We start from the raw sequence: 27,958 nt of genomic DNA, 5'->3' as shown, positions 1-27,958 counted from the left end.
CTTGAATACATCTAATTAGATAAATATTCTTTAACCTGTTTTTTTTCTTGTTTTGGCTTGTGTTCCTTTCCTCTTGTCAATATTAATTATGTTGAGTATTTAATGAATACTAAAGCAAAACAGGAATTAAACACATCAGTCTTGGTGATGTCATCAGTTATTAGCTTTCCTTTCCTGCTAAGTACAGAACCTATGCTTTCCTTCATCTTTTTCTTGCTTCTAATATATTTAACGAACATCTTATTGCCTTTTTATATCCTTGGCTCAGTGTAACGGACTTTGTACTTTAGCCTTTCTGATTCTGTCCCTACATACTTGTGCTGTTCTTTTTGTACTGCTCCCTAGCAGTTTGTCCATGTTTCCACTTTTTGTAGGATTCCGTTTTGATGTTCATGTCCTTGAAGAGCTCCTGATGGAGCCATATTTGCCCCTCACTCTTCTTCCTATCTTTCCTTCACTTGGGGATAGATTGGTGTTCTGCCTATAATATTGTCTCCTTGAGAAACTGCTAGATTTCCTGAACTCCTTTATCACTTAGGTTTTTCTTCCCATGGAACTTTACCTACCAGTTCTGAGTTTGTTAAAGTCTGCTTTGAAGTGCAGTGTCCTTATTCTGCTGCTCTCCCTCCTTTTTTTCCTTAGAATCTATCATTTCTTGATCAGTTTATCCCAAATTGCCTTCGACCATCAGATTCCCTACCAATTCCTCCCAGTTGGTTGGAATCAGATCTAAAATGACTGTCCCCAGTTACTTGTTCCACTTTCTGAAACACCAAGTTGTTCCCAGTACATTCCAAGAACTTGTGCTTTGCCATATTACTTTTCCAACAGATGTCTACGTAGTTATTCCCGTTACTATCCGGTCTTGTGTTTGATATTTCTGATGTCTGTTCTAGAGATTCCTCATCTGCTTCCTCTTCCTGGTGGTCTATATTTGACTCCTACCATGATGTCACACACATTTTCTCCCCCTTTTATCTTTACCCAGAGATTTTCAGCGGGTCTGCCTCCCATCTCCTTCTGGACCTCCTCAGTTTTTGCCCTTCCTGTCCTTACTGAACAAGCTGTACCCCTATATACCAGTATTTCAGTCAGGAGATTTATCCCTTCAAGTTTCTGTGATGCCAATTAATCTGCCTTGATTACTATATTCTGAATATCTAGGCAAAGCTCTAGTTTTTAAAGTTCATGTCACTCAGTAAGTTGAACAGCTGAGCAGGAATGATGCCTATCCTCTGTCTCCTGAGTACCATATTCAGTCATCTATGGGTGTGTGGTACTGAGTTTCAAAAAAGGAAAAACGGAACTATTTACTAACAAAACTTGAATGAGCAATGCAACTGACTCTTCACATCCTGGACTCTGTATTTCGAAGGTGACAAATACTTTGGTTCAATATCTTTTTGAGAAGAGTGGGGAAAACCTGTACTCAAGGGTGGGATTTTTCAAAAGTGTTGACCCAACTCTGCTCCCAACTTTTATTATGGTCTTCCATTTGAGCAGAGTTGGGCCAACACTGAGCACTTTTGAAAATCTCATGCTAAATATTTAGGGCACCCTAGAGATGCTGTAGTGGAAAAATATTTAATATGTTAATATTTAAAAAATCTAAAACAGTTTAGTTTTTTAACATTAGAATTTATGAACTATACCTTTGTGACTTGAATTTACCTTGTTTACAAAGATTACATGAATCAATTTGAAAAGTACTATAAATCTCAAAGAAATATTATGGATAAACTGTAAAACTGAAGTATCTAGTAAAAAATTGTGTATAAGACTTTTTCAAAATTGGCATAAAATTTCAGATATTAACCCTGATGGCTCAATAACTAAATTGGATTGATTGTCATGCTAATTTGATTGACTGTGATATGTAGTTTAGGAAAATAGGATTAAAAATTCTGTATAGTTTATCACAAAGACTTATAAAGCTCTTGACTAGCCTGACATGATTCACTTGCAAATTTAAGTGTGCCATTGTGTACAAACTGAATTTGGATAATGCTAGGCATCTGAAGTGGGATGCTACGGTCTTTGCAGGAACCATATTTCATTGTGTCGATTTGCAGCAGCTGGATTGGTGTATCCTGCAACAATGAATATATTCTGCAAACATAGCTCAGGGCTCTCCAGAAGTTCTCCCAAGAAGTTTATTTCTCTCATTATAGAGTCTTCATTGGTGACCCCTCTGAAGCTCCTGCAACAACCAATTGTTAATTATATTCTATTCTTTTATTGTATTTCCTGGAGTCCCCTCTAAACCTGGAAGATTTTTTTTTTTTTTCTCTTCCCAGTGGTTCTATGGTGATTCTCAATGATACTGCTTAATGTATGCACCATATACGGTGATAACTGCTACAATGTTTCTTAACCCAAAATTTACAATTGTCAGGTGTAATGTTCCCTGTTGCACTCATCATTCAATTTTTTTAATAAAAAGGCCCAATACAAGTATCAACGTAACTAATTTACTTCAAAAAGTTAAATACTTCTGTAACGTCAGTGATAGTCTACAGAATGTAATAGTTACCTCCTGAGTTGACTTTGACTTTGGTCTCTGAAACAAGTGGTATTTAATAAAGATTATAACACAAGCTTTGATTTTCAATGTTAGCTTTTAGTATTTGTCATATCCTATTTTAAATATATAGAAAGAGACCTGTACTACTTAAGGCTTTACTGTAATAGGATTAATATGGTTCTTACCTAGTATAAACAACAGTAGGAGGCCACTCTTCAATAATTATGTCAGAATCATAAGGCTGAGGTGGCTGGTCCTGCAGTAGTTCAGGCAGGTAGTATGCGACTGTCACTGAACGTGTTAACTCTGAGTGAGTTTCGTTAGTATGCACTAGAGTCACAATGGGTATAGTCATCCCCAAGTACAATCCTGAAGAAAAATACATGACCATCACTCTAGAGAATACAAAAGAGAACTTTTGCACTCAATATGTATGAAGTTTTAAAACTAATATTGAACATTCTTAAGCTAAGCATGGATAAAGTACTGTAGAGTAGAAAAGTTTTTCATAGCAGAATGGAATTCAGTAGATTTAGAAATAGGTGGCTTTAGGTGCTGTTGGCTGGAGGCAACTGTTGGTATTAACATTCCACTATGCCTTGGAATTGCAGCACGTACAATATATTAAAATGAAGTGTTCTGAGAGCTCTTCCCTGTCTAGATGTAATTACGTTTAGCAAAGACAGGGCTTGTCTACACAAGAAAGTTAATCGCGGAGTAATGTAGTTTGTGAATTTAAAGCGGATTAATTATTCCTGATTAACTCCACAAATGGATGCTGTTGTTCTGGAATAAGAGTACCTTTATCTGAATTAACTTAATCCACTTGGATTTGGAATAGGAGCATTCTTATTGTAGAATAGGGGCCTCCAGACATGGAGTTACACAGGAATAACTCCCTGAGTAGAGGAGACCACACAAATTGTCTTAACTCTGAACACTTTTCTTTCTAGGTTTATTATTCTAACGGGTTTGTATGTATATTTCACACACACACACACACACACACACACACACACACACACACACACACACACACACACACACACACCCCTCTGATTTAACGCACCCAAATGCAGAGTAACACATCTAGTAGTGCAGGCCATATCTACAGAATGAAGGACTGTATCTTGGAAAGCAGTGACTCTGAAAAAGATTTAGGGCTCATAGTGGACAAGCAACTCAATGTGAACTCCTAATATGATAACTGTGGCAAAAAGGACTAATGCAATCCTTGGATGGATAAAGAGGGGAGGTGATTTTTACCTCTGTATATGGGTATTGATGAGACTGATACTGGGATGCTTTGTCCATTTCTGGTGTCCATATTTTAGAAAGGAAGTTGAAAAACTGGAGGTGACTTGATTAGTGTATGTGTACTTCTGGGGGAGAAGAGCCCTTTAGTACACAGGGTTTGTAGTGTAGCAGAAAAGGGCACAAAAATTAATATATGGAAGCTGAAGCCAGACAAATTTATGTTAGAAATTAGGCACAAATTTTTAACAGAGAGGATGATAATTGGAACAAATTTCCAAATCAAGACTGGATGCCTTTCAATACAAGGAAGATCGCTTGTGTTGGCTAAAGCATGTTTGCCTCAGTACAGAGGTACTTGTGTGAAATTTAATGGCCTGTATTATACAAGGGATCAGATTAGAAATAGATGATCTAATGGTCTTTTCTGGCCTTTAGCTGTGCAAACTGACTCTTAGAATTTTTCAGAAGTATTCTAACAGTTTAGAAATATTTGAACTACCAATATCCAGACAGCCTTTCAGGAAAAACTCATTTGTCTAGTGCTGATCGTGTACTTAGTGTGCAAGGAGGCACTTCCGTTTGGGGTTTTTTGTTTGGTTTGTTTTCATTTCCAATACAAAGAAGCTGTCACAGGGAGCTGTTTGTACTATAAAAGATTGTGTATTTGGAACTGGTTGGTGCAAATCAAACTGGAATTGATGAGAGGTGCTTGAGCATAAATAGCAGAAGATGTTCTAATTCAAAACTAGCATCTGTAGTTACCTGAAGAGTTCTGCTCACAAATATATTTCATAAGCTTCATGAATCCCAGACATATGCTCTGTTCATACTGCTGTTCTTGCATTTTAATACAAGCCCATTTAGCTTTTCCATACTGACGTTTTTCGTAAAGCACTTCCCCAAACTGCAAACAAAAAATCAGATGAGTTAGTATCTTAATTTGACGTTAAGCTTTGGTATGAGTAATTTAAAGAACTCCTTGGTATTTTAAGATGACTAAGTCAGATCCTTTGCCTATTTTGAAAGGAAATAAGCTAACTGGTACACGGGCAGGAGAATGAAAAGAATGACTAGTGATTTACACTAAAGTCTAGATGTTTCAGTTTAAAAAAATGGAAAGCATATTGCTTTTCAAGTCTTAAATATTTAGTTCACTTTTTTGTAGCTAGCTCAAACACTAAGGTTATCCAATGGGCATTGTCTTCTGAGATATAGCTGTGTGCTAGCTACTTGCCTCAAAAGACTATTACACTGGTGAGTAGCAGGATTTTTTAAGACTTAAAACTCTGGTAGTGGGACCATCTGCAGATTTTGATGTATTCATTTTTTCCAAGTTTTCCATTAACTCTAATCAATATAAATGATTACCTTGACAAGGGCCATAATCAATGGTGCTGTAACTTGATCATAAAACAGATTTATGTGGAGGTTAGTGACAAAGTAATATAACTTGCACTGAATTAGCGTTCAATGAGTTTGCAGTACTACTGCAAATTACCAACTATGTTCAAAGAACATTCAGGTTTCAAAGTCAAGCACTCAAAGATAAAAAAATACCAGGAATTAAAGTTGCTCATGCAACCTTAATTCAGCCCCCTTACACCTATGCATTATGGTACAGTCTCTAATTACATGATGACCTACTGTTTTTCCCCCCCAGAACCGCTGCCACATTCAGTGCACAGATGGACAGTGCTCACTTAATGAGCAGCTATTCAGTATTTGTTTTATCCTCATTGTTGAATGTGTGGCTTTACATTTGATTAGCTCCACACTATTCAAACCCAGCTCTAAAGACAGTATTAATTTCCTCCTGGGCTTTTCTATAGAACTCATCATGCAGTGTCTGAGTGCTTCATGAACCTTAATTAATTAATCTTTGCAGCACTCATGTGTGATGAGGGGATATTACTATCCCCATTTTACCAAAGGGGAGCTGAAGGCAGAGATACAGGTCAAAAGTATACACTGATTTTTGGGTGCTTAATTTGAGAGGCCAATAATGTGATTTTTTTTCAGTATACAGACGCTCCCCGTGTTATACAAACCCAACTTATGCAAATCCACACTTACGGAAAAAATTCCGTAAGTTCCGTAAGCTATTTTTTTGTGTGTGCGCGTAATTGTCAGGTATACATTCTCGACTTACGCAAAGCGTTACGGAATGGAACGCTTGCGTAAATCAGGGAGTGTCTGTACTTAGCCTTATGTAACACTTCATATGTTCAAAGCACAGCTCCGACTAACTTAAGTTGCAGCTGTGAGTGCTCAGCATTTATTCAGATCATACCCTAGTGCAGGGGTCGGCAACCTATGGCACGCGAGCCGATTTTTAATGGCACGCTGCTGCCTGATGGGGTTCCGGCAGGCAGCAGAGTGCCATTAAAAATCCTGCACAGCCCAGCCCGGCCTGCTCTTCTCTGCCCCCTCCCGCGGGGGCAAGGGGCAGAAGCTTGGTCCTGCCGGCTCCCCTGCCTCTTCCTGCAATGTGCTGGGTTTCTGCCCCTCCTCCTCCCTCCCTCCCTGCTGGCCGATCAGCTGATGTCCCTTGCAAGGGAGGGGGTGGGGGAGGAGCGGAGTCAGTGTGCTTGCTGCTCCCGGCGGAGGCAGAAAAGAAGCGGGGGCAGGGCCTTGGGAAAGGTGGGGGTGGAATCAGGGCATATCCCCTCCAGCCCCCTGCTGTGAGCATCCCACGACCCCAGCCCACACCCCCAGCCCTCTGCCCTGAGCCCTGCAGCCCCGCACACCCCCCAGGCCCCTGCCCTGAGCCCTGTATCCCCCTCACAAACACCCAGCCCTCTGCTTGGCTCCTTAACCCTCCCCACCCCATGCCCTGACACCTGCACCCCCCTCACATGCCCCCAGCCCTTTTCCCTGACTCTTGCACCCCCCCACACCCCATGCACCCCCCACATCCTGACTCTTGCACCCCCCACATCCCCACCCCCACCCTGAGCACCAAATGGGAGCTCCTGCACCCCCCCCACACACACATTCCCACCTGTACCCCTCGCACCAAATGGGAGCTGCCCAGGTAAGCGCTCCACATCCAAATCTCCTGCCCCAACCCTGAGCCCCCTCCCTCATTCTAGCTCCTGGCCAGACCCTACACCCCAACCTCCAGCCTGCTCCTTCACCCCCAGCCCTGTGCTCAGTGCACTCCCACCCTCAGCTCAGTGCAGAGAGAGAGGAAGAGAATGGGCCAGAACCAGGGAAAAGGTAAGTACCCACTGTGTGTGGGCAGGGCCGGGACCCCAGACTGGCAGCGGGCTGAGATCCCGGCTGGCAGGCGCCAGCGGATGGAACCCCTAAGCGGCAGCGGGCTGAGCCGCATAGCCCACTGCCGGTCTGGGGTTCTGGCTGCCGGCCCCGCTCAACCCTCTGCTGGCCTAGGTGAACAGAACCCCAGACCAGCAGCAGGCTGAGCGGGCTGGCGGCGTAAGATCAACATTTTAATTTAATTTTAAATGAAGCTTCTTAAACATTTTGAAAACCTTGTTTATTTTACAATACAACAATAGTTTAGTTGTATAGTATATAGACTTATAGAGAGAGACCTTGGGCCAAAAGAAATCTGATGAGGTTAAACAAGGACAAATGCAGAGTCCTGCACTTAGGAAGAAAGAATCCCATGTACTGCTACAGGCTAAGCAACAGTTCTTCAGAAAAGGACCTAGGGATTACAGTGGACGAGAAGCTGGATATGAGTCAGCAGTGTGCCCTCGTTGCCAAGAAGGCGAACGCCATATTGGGCTGTATTCGGAGGAGCATTGCCAGCAGATCGAGGGAAGTGATTATTCCCCTCTATTTAACACTTGTGAGGCCACACCTGGAGTATTGCGTCCAGTTTTGGTTCCCCCACTACAGAAGGGATGACTTACGAGGAGAGGCTGAGGGAACTGGGGCTATTTAGTCTGCAGAAGAGAAGTGAGGGGGGATTTGATAACAGTCTTCAACTACCTGAAGGGGGGTTCCAAAGAGGGTGGAGCTTGGCTGTTCTCAGTGGTGGCAGATGCCAGAACAAGAAGCAATGGTCTCAAGTTGCAGTGGGGGAGGTCTAGATTGGTTATTAGGAAACACTAGTTCACTAGGAGGGTGGTGAAGCACTGGAATGGGTTACATAGGGAGGTGGTGGAAACTCCATCCTTAGAGGTTTTTAAGGTCAGGCTTGGCAAAGCCTTGGCTGAGATGATTTAGTTGGTGTTGTCCTGCTTTGAGCAGGGGATTGGACTAGATGACCTCCTGAGGTCTCTTCCAACCCTAATATTCTATGGTCCTATGATTTGCCTTATCAACACCCACTGTTTTTGATTCCTGGAAGAGGAGATGTAGTAGCCTTCCCCCATGGAGGAGGTTATTAAATCACACCTTTTCTCTCTAATGTTCTGGGACCAACACAGCTACAACACCACTATAATTTCCTAGTATCAGAGGGGTAGCCATGTTAGTCTGAATCTATAATTTCCTAGGCTTTTAAAAAAGCAACTGAGAAAAAAATTCCCTCATGTGGCATCATGGTGACACCGACATGGTTTATTAATAGGTGTGGAAACTTTAGATCCTCTGCTACTTGAAGTAAAGGAGTAACTGATAGAGCAGGGGTTGGCAACCTTTCAGAACTAGTGTACCGAGTCTTCATTTATTCACTCTCATTTAAGGTTTCACGTGCCAGTAATACATTTTAACCTTTTTAGAAGGTCTCTTTCTATAAGTCTATAATATATTTCTAAACTATTGTTGTATGTAAAGTAAATAAAGTTTTTAAAATGTTTAAGAAGCTTCATTTAAAATTAAATTAAAATGCAGAGCTCCCCGGACCGGTGGCCAGGACCCACGCAGTGAGAGTGCCCCTGAAAATCAGCTCACATGTTGCCTTTGGCACGCGTGCCATAGGTTGCCTACCCCTGTGATAGAGGATGATAATGTACTACTTCTGTGTGGACTTTCACTAGAGGGGGATGAGATGCATACTTTGCTGGTGGGTTTCACAGTTGCTGGTAGCAGAGGAATGGCCAGGCTTAGGAATCGGGTTAGATTCCAGCTTCTGGGTGGGAGTATGCTCTACAGAGCACAGATTCTTCTGCCCATTTTCCTCCAACCCTGACCCCTTCTGCCTGACCATGCTGCTATTTGTAGTGACCAGTGAACAGTGCATACAATTGGTGAAAAATCCCTGGTCTGAAATCTGTTTGCATTGAATGTTTGTTGTAGTTCCAATAACAACTAGTACTGTCTATTTTTAAACAGGGTGAAATTAACTGAATTAGCTATAGATAGATAATTCAGCTCTGCTGGCTTCATCTTTTTGCTTTTAAATATCTGTCGAGAATTTTTTTTTTTTTTACTCACACTTTTGGTAACAGCCTTTGTGTTCTGATAAAATAATGGTTCTGATAAACAGAGAAGTTAACCCCACCACTTGATTAGCCAGCTTAGTGATATATTTTGAGAGTGGAAGTAGAAAACTAGAAATGAATTTCAAATAGTCTTAAGGAGAGGAAATGTTATCTCGGAGGCATTTTAAAGATAACATCTACATATGTATTCCTGAAATCTGCAAAGCAGAACTAGAGTGTAACTGACCCAGGCTCTGAGTAGAGAGAAGGTATTCTGTTCTCTGGATCAGAGCAAGCATGGATTGTACAAAATGGCAAATTCACAAATCAAAAGCACACTCAAGGGCAGTCTTTTGGACTCTTATTTTTGAAGTTAAAATATCTAAGTATTTAGCTTGCATTAAGCTTTCAGTAGCTATTATGCAGTGTTCATACAAATCTCATACTCTTTCTCACCTTAACTTTTTCTGTTTAATTTGGACTTAATCTAATTGCTTGGGAAAACATTGACTTTATTTTTTAAAATTACATTTGAAAATAACATCTCTTGCATACCTGGCAAGACACACATTCTGGATTTTCATTTGGAAAGGAAATGTATTCAAAATTTTGAACTTTCCTTTTAGGAGGTAAATAAAGGGAAAATATCCTTTACGCTCTTTTAAGTACATATTCAGATACTGATTTAGGATGTTCACATACTGAAGTGGTTTTGGGTCACCTAACTTTCATTCTAGGCATACTGATTTCAATCACTCGTGTGCACTATTCTCCCCTTCTTCAATTATGGACTGTTAGACATTGGGGCCAGGTTTGTTTCCTCATGTTTTCAATTACATCATCAGTCTTGCAACACTTAGAAAATTAAATTGCTTATCAAAGTGTACTCATTTCAAATACCAGAATAAATACTTTGCAGGAAAAGAATTACCTTTTCTTTGCGGTGTATCAGTGTAAATGGGATACTTTCCCTCTCCTGATGTTGATTATTTCTGGTCAGTTGCTGGATTGGCTCTGCCATGTCTGCAAATGACGACATATGTTTTTAATTCTAGAATTGAAACTACAGAAATAAGGAGAAAGCACATATTATTTTGGCCTGCTTTGCTTTTGTTTTTGTTAAAAATGAGCCTGACTTACCTCAGTGTAGAAAGGCATAGTCAGTTGACTTTCTTACCTTTGAACCTCTAAAATTATAACAAATTTTAGACTTTCTCTTTATTCATATTGCAAAGTAACATACCATCTGAGTCCTCCTATACTCCCTGTTGATTGTTGACACTTCCACTGCCCCAGTAGAGAAGCCCAACATGTACAGCTGCTCAGGGAGCAATGCCTAGATAAGAGTCTAGTCCAGTGGTTCTCAACATGCGGCCCCAATCAGCATACAACTGCGGCCCATGTGACATCCTCAAGGCCATATGGTTTGAGATATATGGGCCACATCATACTCTCTCTATATAAGGGCTGAAAAGCGATTAAAAAAATTAATCGCGATTAATCGCTCGATTAAAAAAATTTGTTTAACAATAATATAATACCATTTATTTAAATATTTTGGATGTTTTCTACATTTTCAAATATATTGATTTCAATTACAACACAGAATACAAAGTGTACAATGCTCACTATATATTTTTATTACAAATATTTGCACTGTAACAAACAAAAGAAATAGTATTTTTCAATTTACCTAATACAAGTACTGTAGTGCAATATCTTTATCCTGAAAGTTGACCTTACAAGTGTAGAATGATGTCCAAAAAAACCCCTGGCATTCAAAAATAAAACAATGCCAAACTTTAGAGCCTACAAGTCCACTCAGTCATACTTCTTGTTCAGCCAATCACTCAGACAAAAGTTTGTTTAACATTTGCAGGAGATAATGCTGCCCGCTTCTCATTCACAATGTCACCTGAAAGTGAGAACAGGTGTTCGCACGGCACTATTGTAGCTGGCATCACAAGATATTTACATGCCAGATGCACTAAAGGTTCATATGTGCCTTCATGCTTCAACCACCATTGCAGAGGACATGCATCCATGCAGATGACAGGTTCTGCTTGATAACAATCCAAAGCAGTGCGGACCGACACATGTTCATTTTCATCATCTAGTCAGATGCCACCAGCAAAAGGTTGATTTTCTTTTTTGGTGGTTCAGGTTCTGTAGTCTCCGCATTGGAGACTTCTGAAAGCATGCTCCACACCTCGTCCCTCTCAGATTTTGGAGGCACTTCAGATTCTTAAACCTTGGGTCGAGTGCTGTAGCTCTCTTTATAAATCTCAGATTGGTACCTTGTTTGTGTTTTGTCAAATCTACAGTGAAAATGTTCTTAAAACAAACAATGTGCGGAGTCCTCATCCAGAACTACTATAACATGAAATATATGGCAGAATGCGAGTAAAACAGAGACGTAGACATACAATTCTCCCCCCAGGAATTCATTCACAAATTTAATTAACACATTTTTTTAACAAGACTCATCAGCATAGAAGCATGTCCTCTGGAAAGGGGCAATATCTGCCTCCTTACTCAAGCCTTCCCTAATAACAAGGAATTCAAAGTAGGAGAGGATTTTTAAAAAAAACCAAAGCCCTGAAGCAAAACAAGGGATTTCAGTCACAGAACTGATCAGGAGTTTGTGCATGCAACTTGTACAGAATTCAGTTTGACATTAATATGGTGTCTAAATACCACAGATAGGCACTACAGCTTACTTGAAAAGAAATTTGCTTTGTCTTGTTAACCTTAAAAATGACTGAGGTTTCTTGCAGGGGGGAATGACTGAATTAAGCTAAGAAGGAATAAAATGGCCAAATTTAAGAAATGTGCCAGCTATATGTTTCACTGAAGACCATGTCCTTTGAAAACTTGTTTTAAACAGCCACATGTCCCTAACTCAATATTTAAATAACACGGGGAATTTTTTTACACGCTACTTTAAAACCTGCGATGTCAAAGGCTTTTTAAATTGCAATTGTTTCCATCGATTGCATAATATTGTATACATATTTGCCATATATCAATGATGTAATTAGATACATAACCTACTTTTGATAAGGGATTTTACTTTAGCTTTAAAGGTGCAGAAGATATTTAAAATGAATTGGTCAACTTTTGTAATGGTAAATATTGACTTTCTAGCAAAATGAAGCTGTAATGTACAAAAGCTTAAATCAGGACAAAATAGGTTTCATAACTTCAGATTTGTAAATTTTTCACATCCTAATGCAGAAAGAATTCACAGTGGATTAATATTTTAAGATTAGTCATAATGCCGTAGCATGAGACACTGGCAAGTCTAAAATCAAAAAGCTACCAGTTTTGTTTGGGCTAAAATGCACTCTAGCATTTTGCATACGTCTTTGCTCTGTTTGTAATCAAAGAGGGTATTGAATATTAAAAAAAAGAGCCTCTTAAGTGTCATGTGTGTTGCTCGTGATCACAGTCCTGGCACCAAGGCAGCTGAATTAAGGTGGCATGAGGCCCCTAAGGAAATGCCAGAATTAATTTCTGAGTGCTTGGCTTTGCGACCTTCATAGTCTTTTAATATGTTTTTGTATGTAATTTCCTAGGTTTTTTTTTTAAAAGCAAACTGAATAACAAGAAATTCCCTCATGTGGCATTATAGGGACACCAACATGAGTCCTCTGCAGGGTTGGAATCTTTTAGATCCACTGCACAGACCTCTGTCACTTGAGCTAATGGAGTAACTGATAGCAGTTGCAGGTTATCATCCTGTATTTGGGTCAGCACTAGAGGGGGAGGAGAGAGACTGTATGGGGGTTTCAGAGAGAGTTGCTAACAGTAGAAGAATGGTGAGACTCTTGAGGGGAGTGTGTTTTTGTGGGTACAGACCCTTCTGCCCTGTCCCACTCGTCTTTTCTCCACCCCAAGCTCTTTGTTCCAGTCTCATTCTTCTTGCCTACCCAGTTTCATGCCAGACCCAGTCTCCTTGCTCAGTCAGTCCTCTCCAGGCTCCCCATCCAACTTCTCTTCTCTCCCAGGCCCAGTCCCCCAGATTCCAGCCCTAGTTTCCTTCCGTTGAGCTCCTGATCGAATCTCAGTTTCTCTCCCGACCTTCTCCCTTCCCTGGCTCCTTGTCAGTCTCTCTGTTTAGCCAGTCTCGGTTCTCCCTGAACACCCAGCCCCTTGTCAGATCTGTCTCCCGTCCCCTGCACCCCCATTCTTTCCCACACTGATTGTCCCTCGTCCAGCCAGTCCCAGCTTCTTGTACAATCTCAGTGTTTGTGCCCCAAAGCCTACTGGCTCCCATCCCCCTAGTCTCCTGGCTCAGTGTATCCCAGTTTCTCTCCTCCCACAGTCCCAGTCTCACCAGACTTCTTGTCCTCTTCCCCAGCTACTTTCCTTTCCCCAGATCTGGCTTTTGGCTACTCTGCGCTTGATCTGAGTTATATATTGACCTGGGTGTGTGGCTCGTCCTTTGGGATCAGGAGAACCTTTTGTTTGATGAAATTGATTTTAAAGAACCACTCATCTTTAAGTCTAGTGTCTGGGTGTTGAATCCAGGACTGGAATACCTAAGGAGGCTGTATTTCTGACTACTTGTTAGCCAGTGTGGTGAGACAGAAGTTTACTTTTGTTGCTGGTTTGGTATATCTCAGGGAAGAATAACCACCCGTTTTGGGGTGTCTGCCCTTTTCCCCGGCGGCTTGTCCTGAATTTGGTATTCTCAGTTGTGACCCATGAAGGCATGGTGACACCAAGCCTTTAGTTGAGAGTGGTGAATGTTCAAGTGCTGCTCTCCACATACAACTTTCCTTTATGGGACAGACTGTGGAAAGGACAGCTTGAGGAACTGGAAAGCTTTCAGCCCAAACAGTGCTCCAAGTGGCACTTGATGCATCAAATGCAGCCACCAGATCAATGGCCAGTGCCAGGGTGATGAGGTCTTTGTAGCATTAAGCAATGGAAATTAAACTGGAAGTCTAGGTCACCATGAAGGACCTTCCATTCAAAGACAGTGAGCTCTTTAACAATGATATGGATGAGGCTCTCCATGTCCTAAGAGTCCAGAACTACTTTGGGATCTTTAGGCCTGTGCATCTCATCCCCAAAAAGGAAGCACCTGCGACAATAGCAACCGTATGACAGACCACAGTCGCTATCCGCATTAACAGTCCGAGCCTTGAGGAAGAGGCAGTGATTTCACCATGTTCTTCCTTGGCTGCCCCACATTCCAGGGCTCCTGACATAAACCAGTTTTCACATGTACATTGAGAGTCTGGCTAGACCATCTGCAGATCCTCCTCCTGTCCCTCTTTTTGGCAACCACCTGTCCCACTTGCCACTATTTCCCAATCCCAAAGAAGAAAGGGGGTTGGAGGGGTTGAAGACTTATTCTCAGTCTTCACCATCTCAACACCTTTGTCCATTGCTTCAAATTCCATATTGTGACTCTTTCCTCTGTAAATCCCCTCTTTGGATCCCATGGACTGGCTTGCCAGCTCTCAACCTTCAAGATGCCTACCTTCACATCTAATGCATCCTGCTCACAGAAAATAACTGAGATTTCTGATACATATTTCACTATCAGTAGAATCCTACCCTTTGGTTTCTCCACAGCCCTGCATTTACTCCCCATGTCCCATCTGAGGCCTGTCTGAGAAGACAAGGAGTCCAGGTATATTCCTACTTAAGTGACTGGCTGATACAGGGAGAATCCTCCCAGCAAGTGACAGACTTATTTCAAAGGACACTAAGCCTCTTTGCTGTGCTGGGACTCAGGGTAAACAAGGAAAAATCCACACTGACCCTGTCTCTGAGCATAGTTTATTGGGGCACTTTTAGATTTCAGGTATATTAGAGCATACCTTCCTGAAACTGCAGACTGTGCTCACCCTCTTTGAGCAACTTGAAACACTCTGAGTACAACAACCTCAGATTCTTGGGGTACATGTTGGAATGGACATATATCACAGGCAGCATGCCAGACTTCACCTGCAATCTTTGCAAGGGTGGTTAAGATTGGTAGATACACCAACCTCTACCAAAAGGCACAGAATGGACTGGTTGGTCCATTTCTTAAAGTTCTATCATTATTTGCAACCTGTCCCCATAAGTACCTGAGGTTCTGCTGCACGGGAAGCGCAGATGCTGTCTTTGATGTTTTCTCTTTCCTCTGGTGAGCTCCTGGTGTGATGTATGCCTTTCCATTAAGACACATGATGCCTAGGGTCTCGAGGAAATTGAGGCAGGTTGGGTTATCATAATTCCAGCAAAGTCCAGACAGCTTTGTACTCAAGCCTTGTGAACCTTTCACGATGACATCTCATCTCCTTACCAGATCTGGTCTTACAGAACAATGGCTGAATCCTGCATCTGATAGCCTGGATGCTGGCTGGCTAACGTCTACAGAAAGGATCTGCTCTGCTGCATTTCAAGCCATCTTGCTCCAAAACAGGAAACCCTTGCCCAAACTGACTTATGGACGAGGGTTTCTGTCTGGGCAATGCAGCATCAGCTCTTCCTTGGTAGCAGCCCCGATTTCATGAACTACTTATTTTCTCTAAAACAATAAAACCTGACCCTCAGTTTGATATGAGTACACCTGGCAGAGACATTGGTGAATCATCTTCCTGCACAAGGCTGTACCATTTTCTAGCACCCCACAAGGTTCTTCATGGGGTGCTCACATGCTTGCCCACTGGTCTGGCAGTGGGAACCCCCTCCTGCCTTGGTCCTCAACTTGGTGATGACTGGACTGATGGGTCCACCCTTGGAACCATTGGCTACCAGGTCTCTTTATCACATGTTGAGGAAGACCGCCTCTTTGATGGCTATCACATCAGCTAGGGGAGTAGGAGAGATTCAGGTCTTTGTGGTGGGGTCCCCCCCAACATTCTTTCACGAGAACATTGTCACTCTCAGATCTCACCTTAAGTTTCTGCCTAAGGTGGTTTCCAGCTTCTGCATCAGTCTTTTCACATTCCCTAAACTGCATTCCACTCTAGGTAAAATGAGACTTCACATGCTGGATAATCCTGAGCATTGTCATTTTATTTAGATATGACCATGCCATTCAGGTGTACATCTAGTCTGTGGCATTTGTGGAATGGGCTAAGGAGCAACCTATGTCATCAAAGACTCTCTGATTGTGTTACGACAAGTTTTGGCTAAGAAAGATCTACCTGGACAGATTAAAGCTCATTCACTGCTCAAGCAGCTTTGTTGACCTGCTTGGGTAATATCCCCATATCAGAGAGATGTAGGGCATCAACATGGAGTTCAATTCATACCGTTACCACTCATTATTCTCTGATGCAAGCTACCCGGGTGGATGCTAGTTTTGGTAGAGTGAAGATTCTACAATTATTCTTCAGGTAAGCTTCTGTTCACCCTTGCTCTGGGCAACCATTTTAGTCACAGTAACTGTGGCTCTTCAAGATGTGTTGTTCACACAGATTTCAAAAAGCACCCTCCATCACCACTCAGAGGACTCCTGGTCCTACAGGATTCTTATTGGTGAAGTAACTGATTTTGGGTTGTGGCCACCCCACCCTTCATGTCCTCGACTGTAGGCACCTAGTGTGGCCTTAGCAGACATTGATGTTCAAAAGAATCCAATCTGATCCACATGGATACTGAGTGGAATGTGTGTAAAAAAACCCATCTCTAAGAACTTCAGTTACTGGAAGGTAAGTAACAATATTTGTTAGTAGGACTGAGTTTCATCTTGTACACCAGAAGCATAGATGTCTATTGTGTGGAAAATTTAGTTACGTTTTTAGATCTTTACAGTAGTTCTCTTTATATTTTTTATCCAAGAGCATGCATGCCTTAAGTTTATGTGACTTGAATGTCATCTTCTAATGAAGAGAACTCGGTTATTGAAAATGTTAATATTGGTTAATTTTGACCTGTGATTTAAACCTTAATTTTTTTGGTTAGTAATTAAAAGATCATATCCTGCTTTAAGATCTTTGGAGGCTGACTTACAATTTGATATGCAGTATAGTTGTAGCCATGTTGGTCCCAGGATATTAGAGAGACAAGGTGAGGTGAGGTAATATATTTTATTGGACCAAATTCTGTTGGTAGGAGAGAAGCTTTCGTGCTACACAGCTCTTCTTCAGGTCTGGGAAAGGTACTCCGTGTCACAGTTAAATACAAGTTCGAACAGGTAGTTTAATACATGTAGTGAGCACATGTTCTAAGGGGCCATTTGAAATCAGACAATTGCTATGCTCTCCTCTGACCTCACAAAGGAAGATGATAAAAGACAAAAACACAATATCACCTGTGGATTAACATTTTTCACAAAGCGATCGGTCTATATCTGACCTATCAATCCTCATAGGAAATCTGAACAACACTTTCAAAAGACAAGCCTGGGAGCTGAAATTTATAACTTTGCTAGACCCTAAAAATCATGATCTAAAAAAGACACCGGATTTATGTCTTAATTCAACGATCTGTAACCCACTAACCCCCCTTTTTGTCCTAAGACTGCAGGAGTGTTAACAGGCCTCTTCTCCTTGAGTAGTCCCTTAGAATAGGTGCTAACTATTTGTGCTAAACTATCTGTTCGGCCTTCTATTTAGTTGTGACACTCTGGGCTTGTCTACACTACCACTTACTTCCCTGCAATTTACATTGTTCGGGGGTGTGAATAATCCACACCCCTGAACAATGTAAATTACACTGACCTAAGCGCCAATGTAGATAGCGCATTGTCGGCAGGAGAACTTCTCCAGATGACATAGCTACCGCCTATCACAGGGTGGAGTAAATAAGTCAATGGGAGAGCTCTCTTCTGTCAGTTTAGAGCAGGAGTTCTCAAACTGGGAGTAATGACCCCTCGGGGGGTTGCAAGGTAGTTACATGGGAGTTGCAAGCTGTCAGCTTCGTGGGGCTGACAGCCCCAAGTCCCCATTAAATTACATTACCTCCCCATTTTTAATTTATAAGGGGGGGGGGTCACGCTCAGAGGCTTGCTATGTGAGAGGGCTCACCAATACAAAAAGTTTGAAAAGCACTGGTTTAGAGCGTCTGCACCAGATGCGCTACAGCCGTGCAGCTGCATTAGCCCTCGGAGTACCTTTCCCAGATCTGAAGAAGAGTTCCGTATAAGCTCAAAAGCTTGTCTCTCTCCAATGGAAGTTGGTCCAGTAAAATATATAACCTGACACACATTGAGAGTTGGTAGGAAAACTTTGTACTAAAGCAAATTAATTTAAGCTAAATCACTGAATAACATTCCTGTCTATGCTGCTTATAGTAAAAGGATTTTTTACCTTTATCTTAGGAGAGTAGTTGGAATAAGGTTTTTGATATACTGAAGTATCTCTGTAGCAAAGGGTGCATAAAGTATTCTTTATAAGCTCTATTTCATCCCTTCTAATGACCTTTTTAAAAAAATTCCATTAGAGGAAATTTTTCATGTTTCGCCTGAAGGTAAGCCTTTGGAATGTCAGCCAAACAACTTGTGTTGTGGAGCTCTGAAGTAAAATACGTATTGCTCAATTCAAACTGTTTTTTAAATTTGAACACTTGTTATGGATTTAGCATTCCATGAAAACTAGTATATCATATATATTTTTAAAATAGTGCCCACAGGTGTGCTAGGAACTTGAGACATATGGTGCATGTCCTTAAAAGCTTAACATTCAGACATGACATAAGATGTTAAATAACTTTGGGAGGGGACAGGCTGAAGAAGGATGAATTGCAGCCCTACAACTAGATGGTGATTTAGTATAAGTATGTGTACATCTTGAAGGTTCAATTATTTAAATTTTAAAAATGGTAAATAGGATTGACACTATATCTGAGTGTTATGGAAGAAGCAAGTCTTTTTGGTGTGATATCAGTGGGAAGAGGGTAGGAGTGGTCTGATATATTTGATGGGACTTGGTTTAGAAGTCCGTTAACATGAAGATTCGGTAACCTCTAATTGTGGTGGGTCTTATTAGCATGTACATTCACCAGATACTGAATGTCATACCAGGCACCTGATCTAAATTCATCATACCTGCTGTAGACCTCACTTCAGAAAAGAGAAAAGGATTCTACTTGTCAGTCACTAACCTAAGTAGGTATATGGCACACGCAATGCCTTTTATATTATGATGGCGTTAAATATCTTGGCTAATAACTTTAAAATTCAGCAACTGGATGCTTCAAGCAAGTAGAATAGGCTTGGTTTTGCCAGTTTTTTTAAAGCTTTGTAAGGAGTCTCTTATTTAAGTTGGAATAAAGTAACCTGAAATACCTGCTATTACAGGTTTTCTGCTTCTGGTGATCATAGAATATCAGGATTGGAAGGGACCTCAGGAGGTCATCTAGTCCAACCCCCTGCTCAAAGCAGGACCAATCCCCAAATGCCCCCCCTCAAGGATTGAACTCACAACCCTGGGTTTAGTGAAGCAACTATGTTTATAACTAAAGGAAGATTTTTGTATTTGTTATGCTGAGGCATTTGCCATGGTCCAGTGGATAGGCATTGGTTTGAATCGGGCCCGCTGTTGCGACAGTAATAGAGTATCAGTCACTTTCTACAAACACTTAAAATAAATAACTTCATTAGAATAAACAGTATCCTTCTGAAAGCTATTTCTCTCACCTTGTTTCACAATAGAGATATTGCCAGGACATACTCCTGCTCATTCTGCCCGTCTTTCTAGAGATGTAAAGGAAATCTAAACAGGCCTGTGAGTATTTATCAGTCTGAGCCTCTGGAGAATCTGGGTGATCAAAAGGGTTCCTTGATAAGGTATCAACTACCACTGCAGACTTTCTTGGTGTGTATATTAAGTCAAGTTCAAATCTCAAATGCATGAGCAATCTCTGGCATCTAAGGCAGGACCTTATTTTGGTCTCCAATGTTTATTATGAATTTGGTGGTGGTCTGTCACAAGCTTGAAAATAATCTAAGACCCTCAAAATATCTTGTGAACCTCTCATGCTCTCATAGTATTCGCTTTATTTGGGGGTACCTGGTCTCAGTGCCTGAAAACTAGGACAATGCTATGGGCTTCCATTCATCTCTATGGAAATGGAGACCCTCCCACAGAGACCTAGCTAAGGATGGGATGGTCAACTGCTGTAGAATTGGGAACAGCAAAAAAAGACCATACTAGGGATTTAGGCAACAAATTCTGTTAGCCAATGCTTCTGTGTTTTAATCTCCAATATGCAGAATCTGTCTTGGTCTTCTGAGGACAGGCTAAGTCTGAATTTGTTCCAAAATTATATTATACTGAGGAGTTGCATCTTATAAGACACATTTTTTAGGGGTGGCATCTCAATTAAAGCTTTGACTTTTTCTGGATCTGCCACCAACCCCCCCTCTGTTTGAATGCTTTAAGAACTGTAATAGGGTTTGTCATAGCACTTTTCTCTAATTTTAGTCCAACAGCCTCACTTGCCTTCAGAATTTGATTTACTCTTCTGTGCCGATAGAAGACATGGCCCAAGGGTACACGCTTGCCCTCTGTGCCTTAGTTTCCCCAACTGTAAAATGGAAATGATATCTGACTTAAAGGGTTTTGAAATCCTCTGATAAAAATAGCTATAAAAGTGTTTTGTGGTATTTGTCATGGGGGAGCAGAACACAAACTTACTTGCCCAAGTAGGGAAGTCTACTCGGGTCATTTTTTCTCTTTCAGGAAAAATCTTACCTTAGTATAAAGGTATAGTTGTTAGTTCAATCAGGAATTTTCATTGATTCCGTTTTCAACCTTGACTCAGCCTTGCAAAATAGGTTATAGAAAGGTCTTATTTACAAAAGTGTGGGTGCTGCAAAATAATTTCCTTTCTGTTGTGTTTCCAAAATAGTCTGTAATAATGTCTAGCAAATCTTAGTGTAAAAAAAAAATAGTATAATCAAATAATATATATTAGGAAATGGACTTCTTTTGTGTGAAGGGGTTACCTTTCCCCACAATGGACATGCCTTCACCTTTGTCATATGAATCTCAAATGGGGAAGGGCCCTACTCCATTTTCATCATGGAAAGTTTGAGTTCTTGGTTATTCTCCCTACTCCCTACAGAAGTAGATCCAGCACCACTACCTACTGGATTGAAAACCCCAGGAGGTCTGATGACTTCCTAGACACAGTATAGGAAGCCCCAAAAAGAAGGCAAAGTGTAGTGGGCTGTCATGTACAAAAACAATATCTGCCTGAACCTCTTTATAATGCCTTTTCAGTTTTAAGGGAGAGGCAAGGGTTTGTCTGTTTGCCCAAACCGGTTTGCCCATCCCTAATTGTAATGCAGGAAAGAAGAGAATTAAGGTTAGGATGAGAAACGTAAATGTGTCCTGAAATGAAAAATAATTTGGGGTTTGTGATTTGTTGGTTGGTGTGTTATGTTTTAATCTTGGGAATATAAAGTCTAGTTTATTTTCTGCTGATTTTGTTGAAGCCTTGTTGATCTCAGATATGGACTGAGCTTTCTCATACTTTAGCTGAAAGGTGGGGATGTTGGGGAAAATCCTCTCTCAAGTATTTCTCAGTTTGTTTAATGCCCACAAGTGTTAAGTAGTCTGAATAAAAATCACTCGGTTATCTTTGTTTCTCCTTGCATGTCATCCTACAAGTTCTCTGATAACTATAGTCGTTCAGGTTCCTGAACTTCTCAAAAATGGAAGTAAAACAAAAAATAAATGCACACACACCTTTTAGGCTTGATCTATTATAAAGAAGCAAAAAGTCACTTTTTGCCTATTGTAGGTCACTAAACTGAATCTTCTTACCCTGTTCTGATTCTGTCTCTGATGTTCACTGTGTAAAAACAGTGAGGATCAAGGATGGTGACACAGATGTTTACAAAAAACAAAAACAAAGAAAATTGAACTGTTTTAGAGATGAGCTGTCCAAATTTTTTACTTAGTGTTATGTCCTGTATTACAAATGAGTCAAGTTCCTAGGACCTGAAAAATTACTCCAAACAATCTTTTTAAAAAATTCCAAAATTATCTTGAACAAAGATTTAGCTGCGACTTCGTTTATCCATGGTTTGATCCAGTTATCTCATATGCACACTGCTCTGTTCTTGATGGTTCAGGCCATACAACTCAGAATTAGATGTGTAATTTCCCCAAAACACCTGAAACTAGGTCTAATTTACACTCCTTTAACTATAGTTAAAAGGCAATATTTGTAACACAATACCTAATACCAAACAAACTTTAATATAAGCTCTCCCTATCCACACCCTCACATTTAAAATATTACTGTGGGAGATTTCATGATGGTAGTGACTAAAATTTTTGATACATATGACAATAAATATAAATTAGAAGGTGTAAAAGCTGGCTTGCAAATCAGATATTAAGCAGCAGCCTCGCAGAAGTCACTGTTTCAAAAATATTTGTGCAAGCTGTGAGATCAATTACAGTAGAACCACAGTCTAAACAGTGCCCCCTGCCCCTTTTCCTGTAGTCACAGGCATGTATCAGCTTTCTTCCAAGAAGAGTAAACTTCCATCTACACAAGCCTCATAACTGTACACAAATTGTTTTCAGTTTCACCAGTGTGGAAGCCAATTCCATTAGAGTCACAGTGATGACACAAATTGTAATCTCTTCCCTTCTCACTGGTTGGAAGGATCTTTGCTCCTATTCACTTTCTTTTGAATCTCACTATACAGCCAAAGCATTTGAAAACACTGCCTAGTGCATAAAACAAAAGTAAAATTGTTAATGGTAGGACAGTAATGTAAGATTCCTAAAAGAATGAGAGAGGTATTTTGGTAAACATGGAATATCATGTTCCTAATAAATATGCTCCTTCCTTCTCAATTCCTTCTGCGTAATCTCGCTAAATCCTAAACGGTTTATTTTTATTGTTAAGAGGTTTAACCTAGCTAGACCCTGTTTCAGCATTTACAGGCACATTCGTTCACTGCATAAAAGTGAATTAAATCCACTCGTACAGAAAGGCTCAGATTTAAGTTTGTATTTTGTTGTAAGGTGGTGCCCAGTCTCCTGAGGGGATGGCCTTTCAATTACCTTAAAAAGGGTGCAAGAGCACCAACCTCCTCCACTATCACCCGGAGTTGTGGGGCTGGCGTTGGCTACTGGCTCCCGTTTTACACGTCTATGGTGGCAGACTGAAAAACGAGCTGAGGTTGGAGATGAAGCTGAGAAGTGGGGCTGTAGCACAAACTACAGCCCGTTTCATAATGCATTGCCTCTTCCCCCTGCTCGCCATTTCGTCTGGTCTCTTATCCCTGGATCGGACATAGCCTCCCCCCCAACACTCTGGGACCTGGGGGAGCCCAGGGGACCCCTCAGCCGCTGAGCGTGACCCCGGGGCGCTGCCGTGCGGCGAGCGGGGCGCAGCTCGCCAAGCCTCGCCTCGCCTCGCCTCTTGGCCGGGCTCTTACCCCCGGGCACGTCCACCTGGTGCCCCCTGCCCACGCTCTGCCAGTAGCTGAGCAGCCGCTCCTGCTCGGCGTCGTCGTCCTGGCTGCAGCCGTTGCTGTGATACGCCGAGTCGGGGCTCTGCTCCTCGGCCATGCTGTCCAGGTCCTCCAGGGTGATCGCCCCCAGGGCGCCGGGCTCCCCGGCCGCGCCGCTCATGCGGCAGCTGAGCGCTTCCTGCTGCATGGCGGGGTCGCTGTCCGGCCGCGCCCGGCCCAGGGGCGAGGGGCGATGTGCTCTGCGCCCTGCGGCAGCGACCTCACTGGCGGCGGCGGCTGGCGAGGCGGCGCTTTTGTTCGCCCTGCCGAGGGATTTCGGCGGGGCGGGGGCGGGGGCAGCCCGGGGCAGCCTTGGAGACGGCTCCGCCGGCCCCCTCCGCCGTTCGTAGCGCTTCCTGACAGCTGCTAGTCCCTGTCACCCTTCGCTGCCTTTGCCTTTCCCAGCCCCTGGCCCGGGGGTCGCAACTTGCGTGGCGGTGCCCCCATCCGCCAGTTTGGTAGGGAGAGGTGTTCTTCTCCTCTGGAAAATGTGACCATTGTAGAAAAAGGAGGGGCTTGCTTTGCATTGCATTCTTGCCAAAACAAGCATCTGAGTGTGGTTTTAGAAACAACCTGTTTATTCAAACGGACATTAAAATTGAGCTGCTCTAAATATTACTCATTTGTATTTCAACTGTATAATCGCAAGAAAACCAAAATTTTTATCTTCACAAATAGTTATACAATGTACGTGTTTTGTAAACAGCTTTGTGCAGCTGTATTCTTTCCTATTGCTTAGGATGCCTTTATTGGTTCTCTTCCCACCTCTTGCAGGAGTCCCATTCTACCTTTGAAAAACAGCAGATGAAAAAAATGATACAATTAATTATGCAAAATATAATTTAAATTAACTAGTAAGATTATAAAATAATATTCCGTGAACTTCTGCTATATTTTTTAACTTTACAGCTACATATAATAATTAGTGAAGATATGACTATTGGTTGCAGCTGAAACATTTACTAACATTATCATAGTTTGATCATTATCCAGGTTATTCCATTGAGTCTATATGCAATTGTCTGGATACTGGGCTGTAACTTTTGTTCTTGTACTATGAACACCTTCAGAAGAGGAGCCTGGCGCTTAAATTCATAACTTTTCTAGACTCTAAAAATCATCGATTAGAGACACTGGATTTACAGTTTATTATAACAATCATGGAAGATTAGGGTTGGAGGAGACCTCAGGAGGCCATCTAGTCCAAACCTCTGCTCAAAGCAGGGCCAATCCCCAACTAAGTCATCCCAATCTATATAACCCACTAACATCCCGCCTCCCCAGGCTGCTTTTTCCCCCTCCCTTACTTTCCCCTCCATGTTTGTTGCGGGTTGTCTACATTACCTGCTGGATTGACGGGCAGCGATCAATTCAGCGAGGGTCAATTTATCGCGTCTAGTCTATACGCATTAAATCGACTGCTGAGCGCTCTCCCATCGACTCCGGTACTCCACCAGGGCGAGATGCACAGGCAGAGTCGACGAGAGAGCGCCAGCCCTCGACTTACCGCAGTGAAGACACCGCGGTAAGTAGATCTAAGTACATCAACTTCAACAGTATAAGCTCAAAAGCTAGTCTCTCTGACCAAGTGAAGTTGGTCCAGTAAAAGATACTACATTGTCTCTCTAATGTGTTTGAAAGTCACGTTTTCCTGGGAGCATGTTGTTAGTGGAAAAAAAGGCTTACATTATGTTTGACTAATGACAAGATGTGTTTTTTTTTACCACGAGGTACCTAGCATGCATTACCCGACCTGCTATAAAAACATAGCAGAGACCATGCACTTCAGTTTTACTGAAGAGTAAACTAGATGAGGTCAGCACTATGCCCCCATGCCTGACCAATGCAAAGGAGTAACGTAACAAAATGGATTCATTCTTAAAAATCTTTTCACTGTTTGCAAGATGGCGGAATTACTTACGGAAATAGGGATTTTTAATTAATTTTAAATTGGGGTGGAGGGAGTCCAAAATAGCATTAAATGTTATAGGAATGTCTAGCTGTTTTAAGTATATGGATTCTTTGGAAGAGATAACAAAAGTATGAGTCTACACCCAGATCCACAAAACTATTTAGCCTCTTAACTTCCATTGAAATCCGTGGATGTTAGGCGCTGAAATACCGTTGTGGATCTGGGCCTACTGCACCTGAAGGCTCAGGAACAAAAAGGCAAATGGAAATAATCCATTTTTTTTAATGTCATGACTTTTTTGAGTCCTAAAGAATAAAATTACTATAAAAATTAGAATTAAAAATTGCAAATTACAAATTCACAATAAAAAACATAGAAAATGTTATACTAAAACTACTTAGATGTGATTGCTAAAACTACTAGCAACTATTAATATTTTTAATTAGAGCTGTCATTTAATCGCAGTTAACTCACGCAATTAACTTAAAAAAAATTAATCTCAATAATTCGCGCTGTTAAACAATAGAATACCAATTGAAATGTATTAAATATTTTTGGATGTTTTTCTACGTTTTCAAATATATTGATTTATATTACAACATAGAATACAAAGTGTACAGTGCTGACTTAATATTATTTTTATTACAAATATTTGCACTGTAAAAATGATAAAAGAAATAGTATTTTTCAATTCACCTCATACAAGTACTGTAGTGCAATCTCTTTATCATGAGTCAAATTCAGGTTATCAGAACAGCTGATGAGACAAATTATGTACTGCTGTGTGGTTTTATGCAGACGTATAAACTAATAAGCATGGCCCTGTTGCCAAGTGATCTCTCATTTTCACAGGCTCCTCTCTTCAGGTTGACAAATTCCTAACTTGTGAGGAAATGTACTTGAAAGAGAATTATTGCACTGTGAGAGGTGTCCTCTTGAGACCGAGATTTTGAAAATTAAGACCAGACTCTGAATTTGATTTAGTAATGTGATAGCATCAGGGTGATCTGCTGTATTCCACTGTTTGTGTTCTGAGGGCAGGCTGCATTCTGGACTGCAGTTTTTTAAAGATCTGCATACTCATACCTAGGCATAGTAAATTGTAGTAGATCTCCAGCCTGAAGGTCACATAGGTATGCATTGCTGTGTTCAAGTCATCATCTGACAGAATGGGGCACAGGCTTTTAGCCATTTTCAGGTGGAAAAAGTCATCCTTCACTGCTGTAGCTATTTGAGACTCCAGCAGGAGCAAAGACTCCAAAAGGACCCCACGGCTACAGATCAATGTGATGCTCTTTTGATACATAGTGATATAACATGCATACATGCAATCAAATGCATTGCGTTTCTGATGTATCTAATAGTGGCTAAGATTGTAGGGATAAACTGACAATTAAGCAATATGTTTGCAATACTCCTAAATAACCCATGCTGTTTGTGTCCAGATACCAGGGTGATGGGCTCAACATGAATACATTGCTTAGCCATCATCCTTTCCAGCAGTATCGATTGGAGTTTAACAAGACTCTGTCTGTGCTGGCTAAGAAACACAGCTGTTTGGAGAGAATTGTGCTGCAGTTGGAGTTTTTTTTGTTGTTCTCAAGGCAATTAGACACAACAGAGAAGCAATTATTCAATTTTACAAACTGAAATTACAGTGTGTCATTACTAGCATTTTTCATGCCATCATATGATAAAAGGACAATGCATACTCTAGATTCTTCTGATTGCAGGATGTGTAGTATTTCAAAGCAGTCAAGCTGCACATACGGACAGATGTAGAAATGTTGCATGAGGTGCATCCAGACAGCTGAAGCTTTGCTGACCATTTAACTGTAATCTCTTTGGGATATCTATACTGCTATAAAAAACCTGCAGCATGGCTGTGGTTGGCCCACGTCAGCTGATTCGCAGGCTGCAGGGCTACAAATTCCAGGGCAGACATTCAGGCTCTGAAATCCCATGACAGGGGTGGGCCTCAGAGCCTGGGCTCCAGCCTGAGCCCAAATGTCTACACTATTTTTCGCCTTGCAAGCCCGAGTCAAATGACCTGGGCTCTGAGACTTGGGGCCTGGGTTTGGGACTGCAGGCATAGATCCCCATCTCTGCGGCCTAGGACCCCAGCACTGCACTCTCGGTCTTTGGTCAGAAGGCCCAGGTGCCCAGTGCTGCACTCTCTCCCTACAAGGCATGGGACACCGGAGTTGAGGCACCGATCCCTGTATCCCTGGTACTGGCGAGTTTCCAGCCAAAGATTGCCGTGGCGCAGGTCACCTTTACCTAGACGGTCTCCTAGATGGCGGTTCCCACCGAGGCGGGATTGCTTCCTATCACGGCACCGGTCTCCACCTCCCTGGTATCGCTTGTCGGGAAGGCACCGATCCTTGCCCTCATCTCACTGGTCGCCAACCAGTGTCAGTTGGCAGACTCAGGCCTCCACGGCTCCACCCTGGTCGCCAGAAGGGCAATGGTCCGAGTCATGCCAGGAGTTCAGCCCC

General features: G+C 41.8%; 2 protein-coding genes across 6 annotated transcripts in view; one reads left to right on the top strand and one right to left on the bottom strand.

Moving 5' to 3' along the window:
* FANCM (FA complementation group M) overlaps positions 1-27,958 on the top strand; it is a 131,606-nt gene that overhangs the window by 18,291 nt on the left and 85,357 nt on the right. The gene's annotated exons all lie outside the window — the stretch shown is intronic.
* Positions 45-23,918, bottom strand: LOC101938759 (heme-binding protein 2-like). Of its 2 annotated transcripts, none has more exons than XM_005303416.4 (5): positions 23,474-23,918; positions 10,049-10,140; positions 4,544-4,685; positions 2,710-2,893; positions 45-2,200 (listed from the first exon to the last, which is right to left on the bottom strand). In XM_005303416.4, the coding sequence occupies exons 1-5, from the start codon at positions 23,694-23,696 to the stop codon at positions 2,029-2,031; spliced, it is 813 nt and encodes a 270-aa protein (XP_005303473.2). In that variant the 5' UTR covers positions 23,697-23,918; the 3' UTR covers positions 45-2,028. The 2 variants fall into 2 exon arrangements, with proteins under 2 accessions (XP_005303473.2, XP_005303474.2); XM_005303417.5 differs by lacking the exon at positions 23,474-23,918 and adding an exon at positions 15,207-15,435.

This window comes from Chrysemys picta, chromosome 4 (assembly GCF_011386835.1).
Source record: "Chrysemys picta bellii isolate R12L10 chromosome 4, ASM1138683v2, whole genome shotgun sequence".
Classification (NCBI taxonomy): domain Eukaryota; kingdom Metazoa; phylum Chordata; order Testudines; family Emydidae; genus Chrysemys; species Chrysemys picta.
This window is presented reverse-complemented; position numbering and strand designations above follow the sequence as displayed.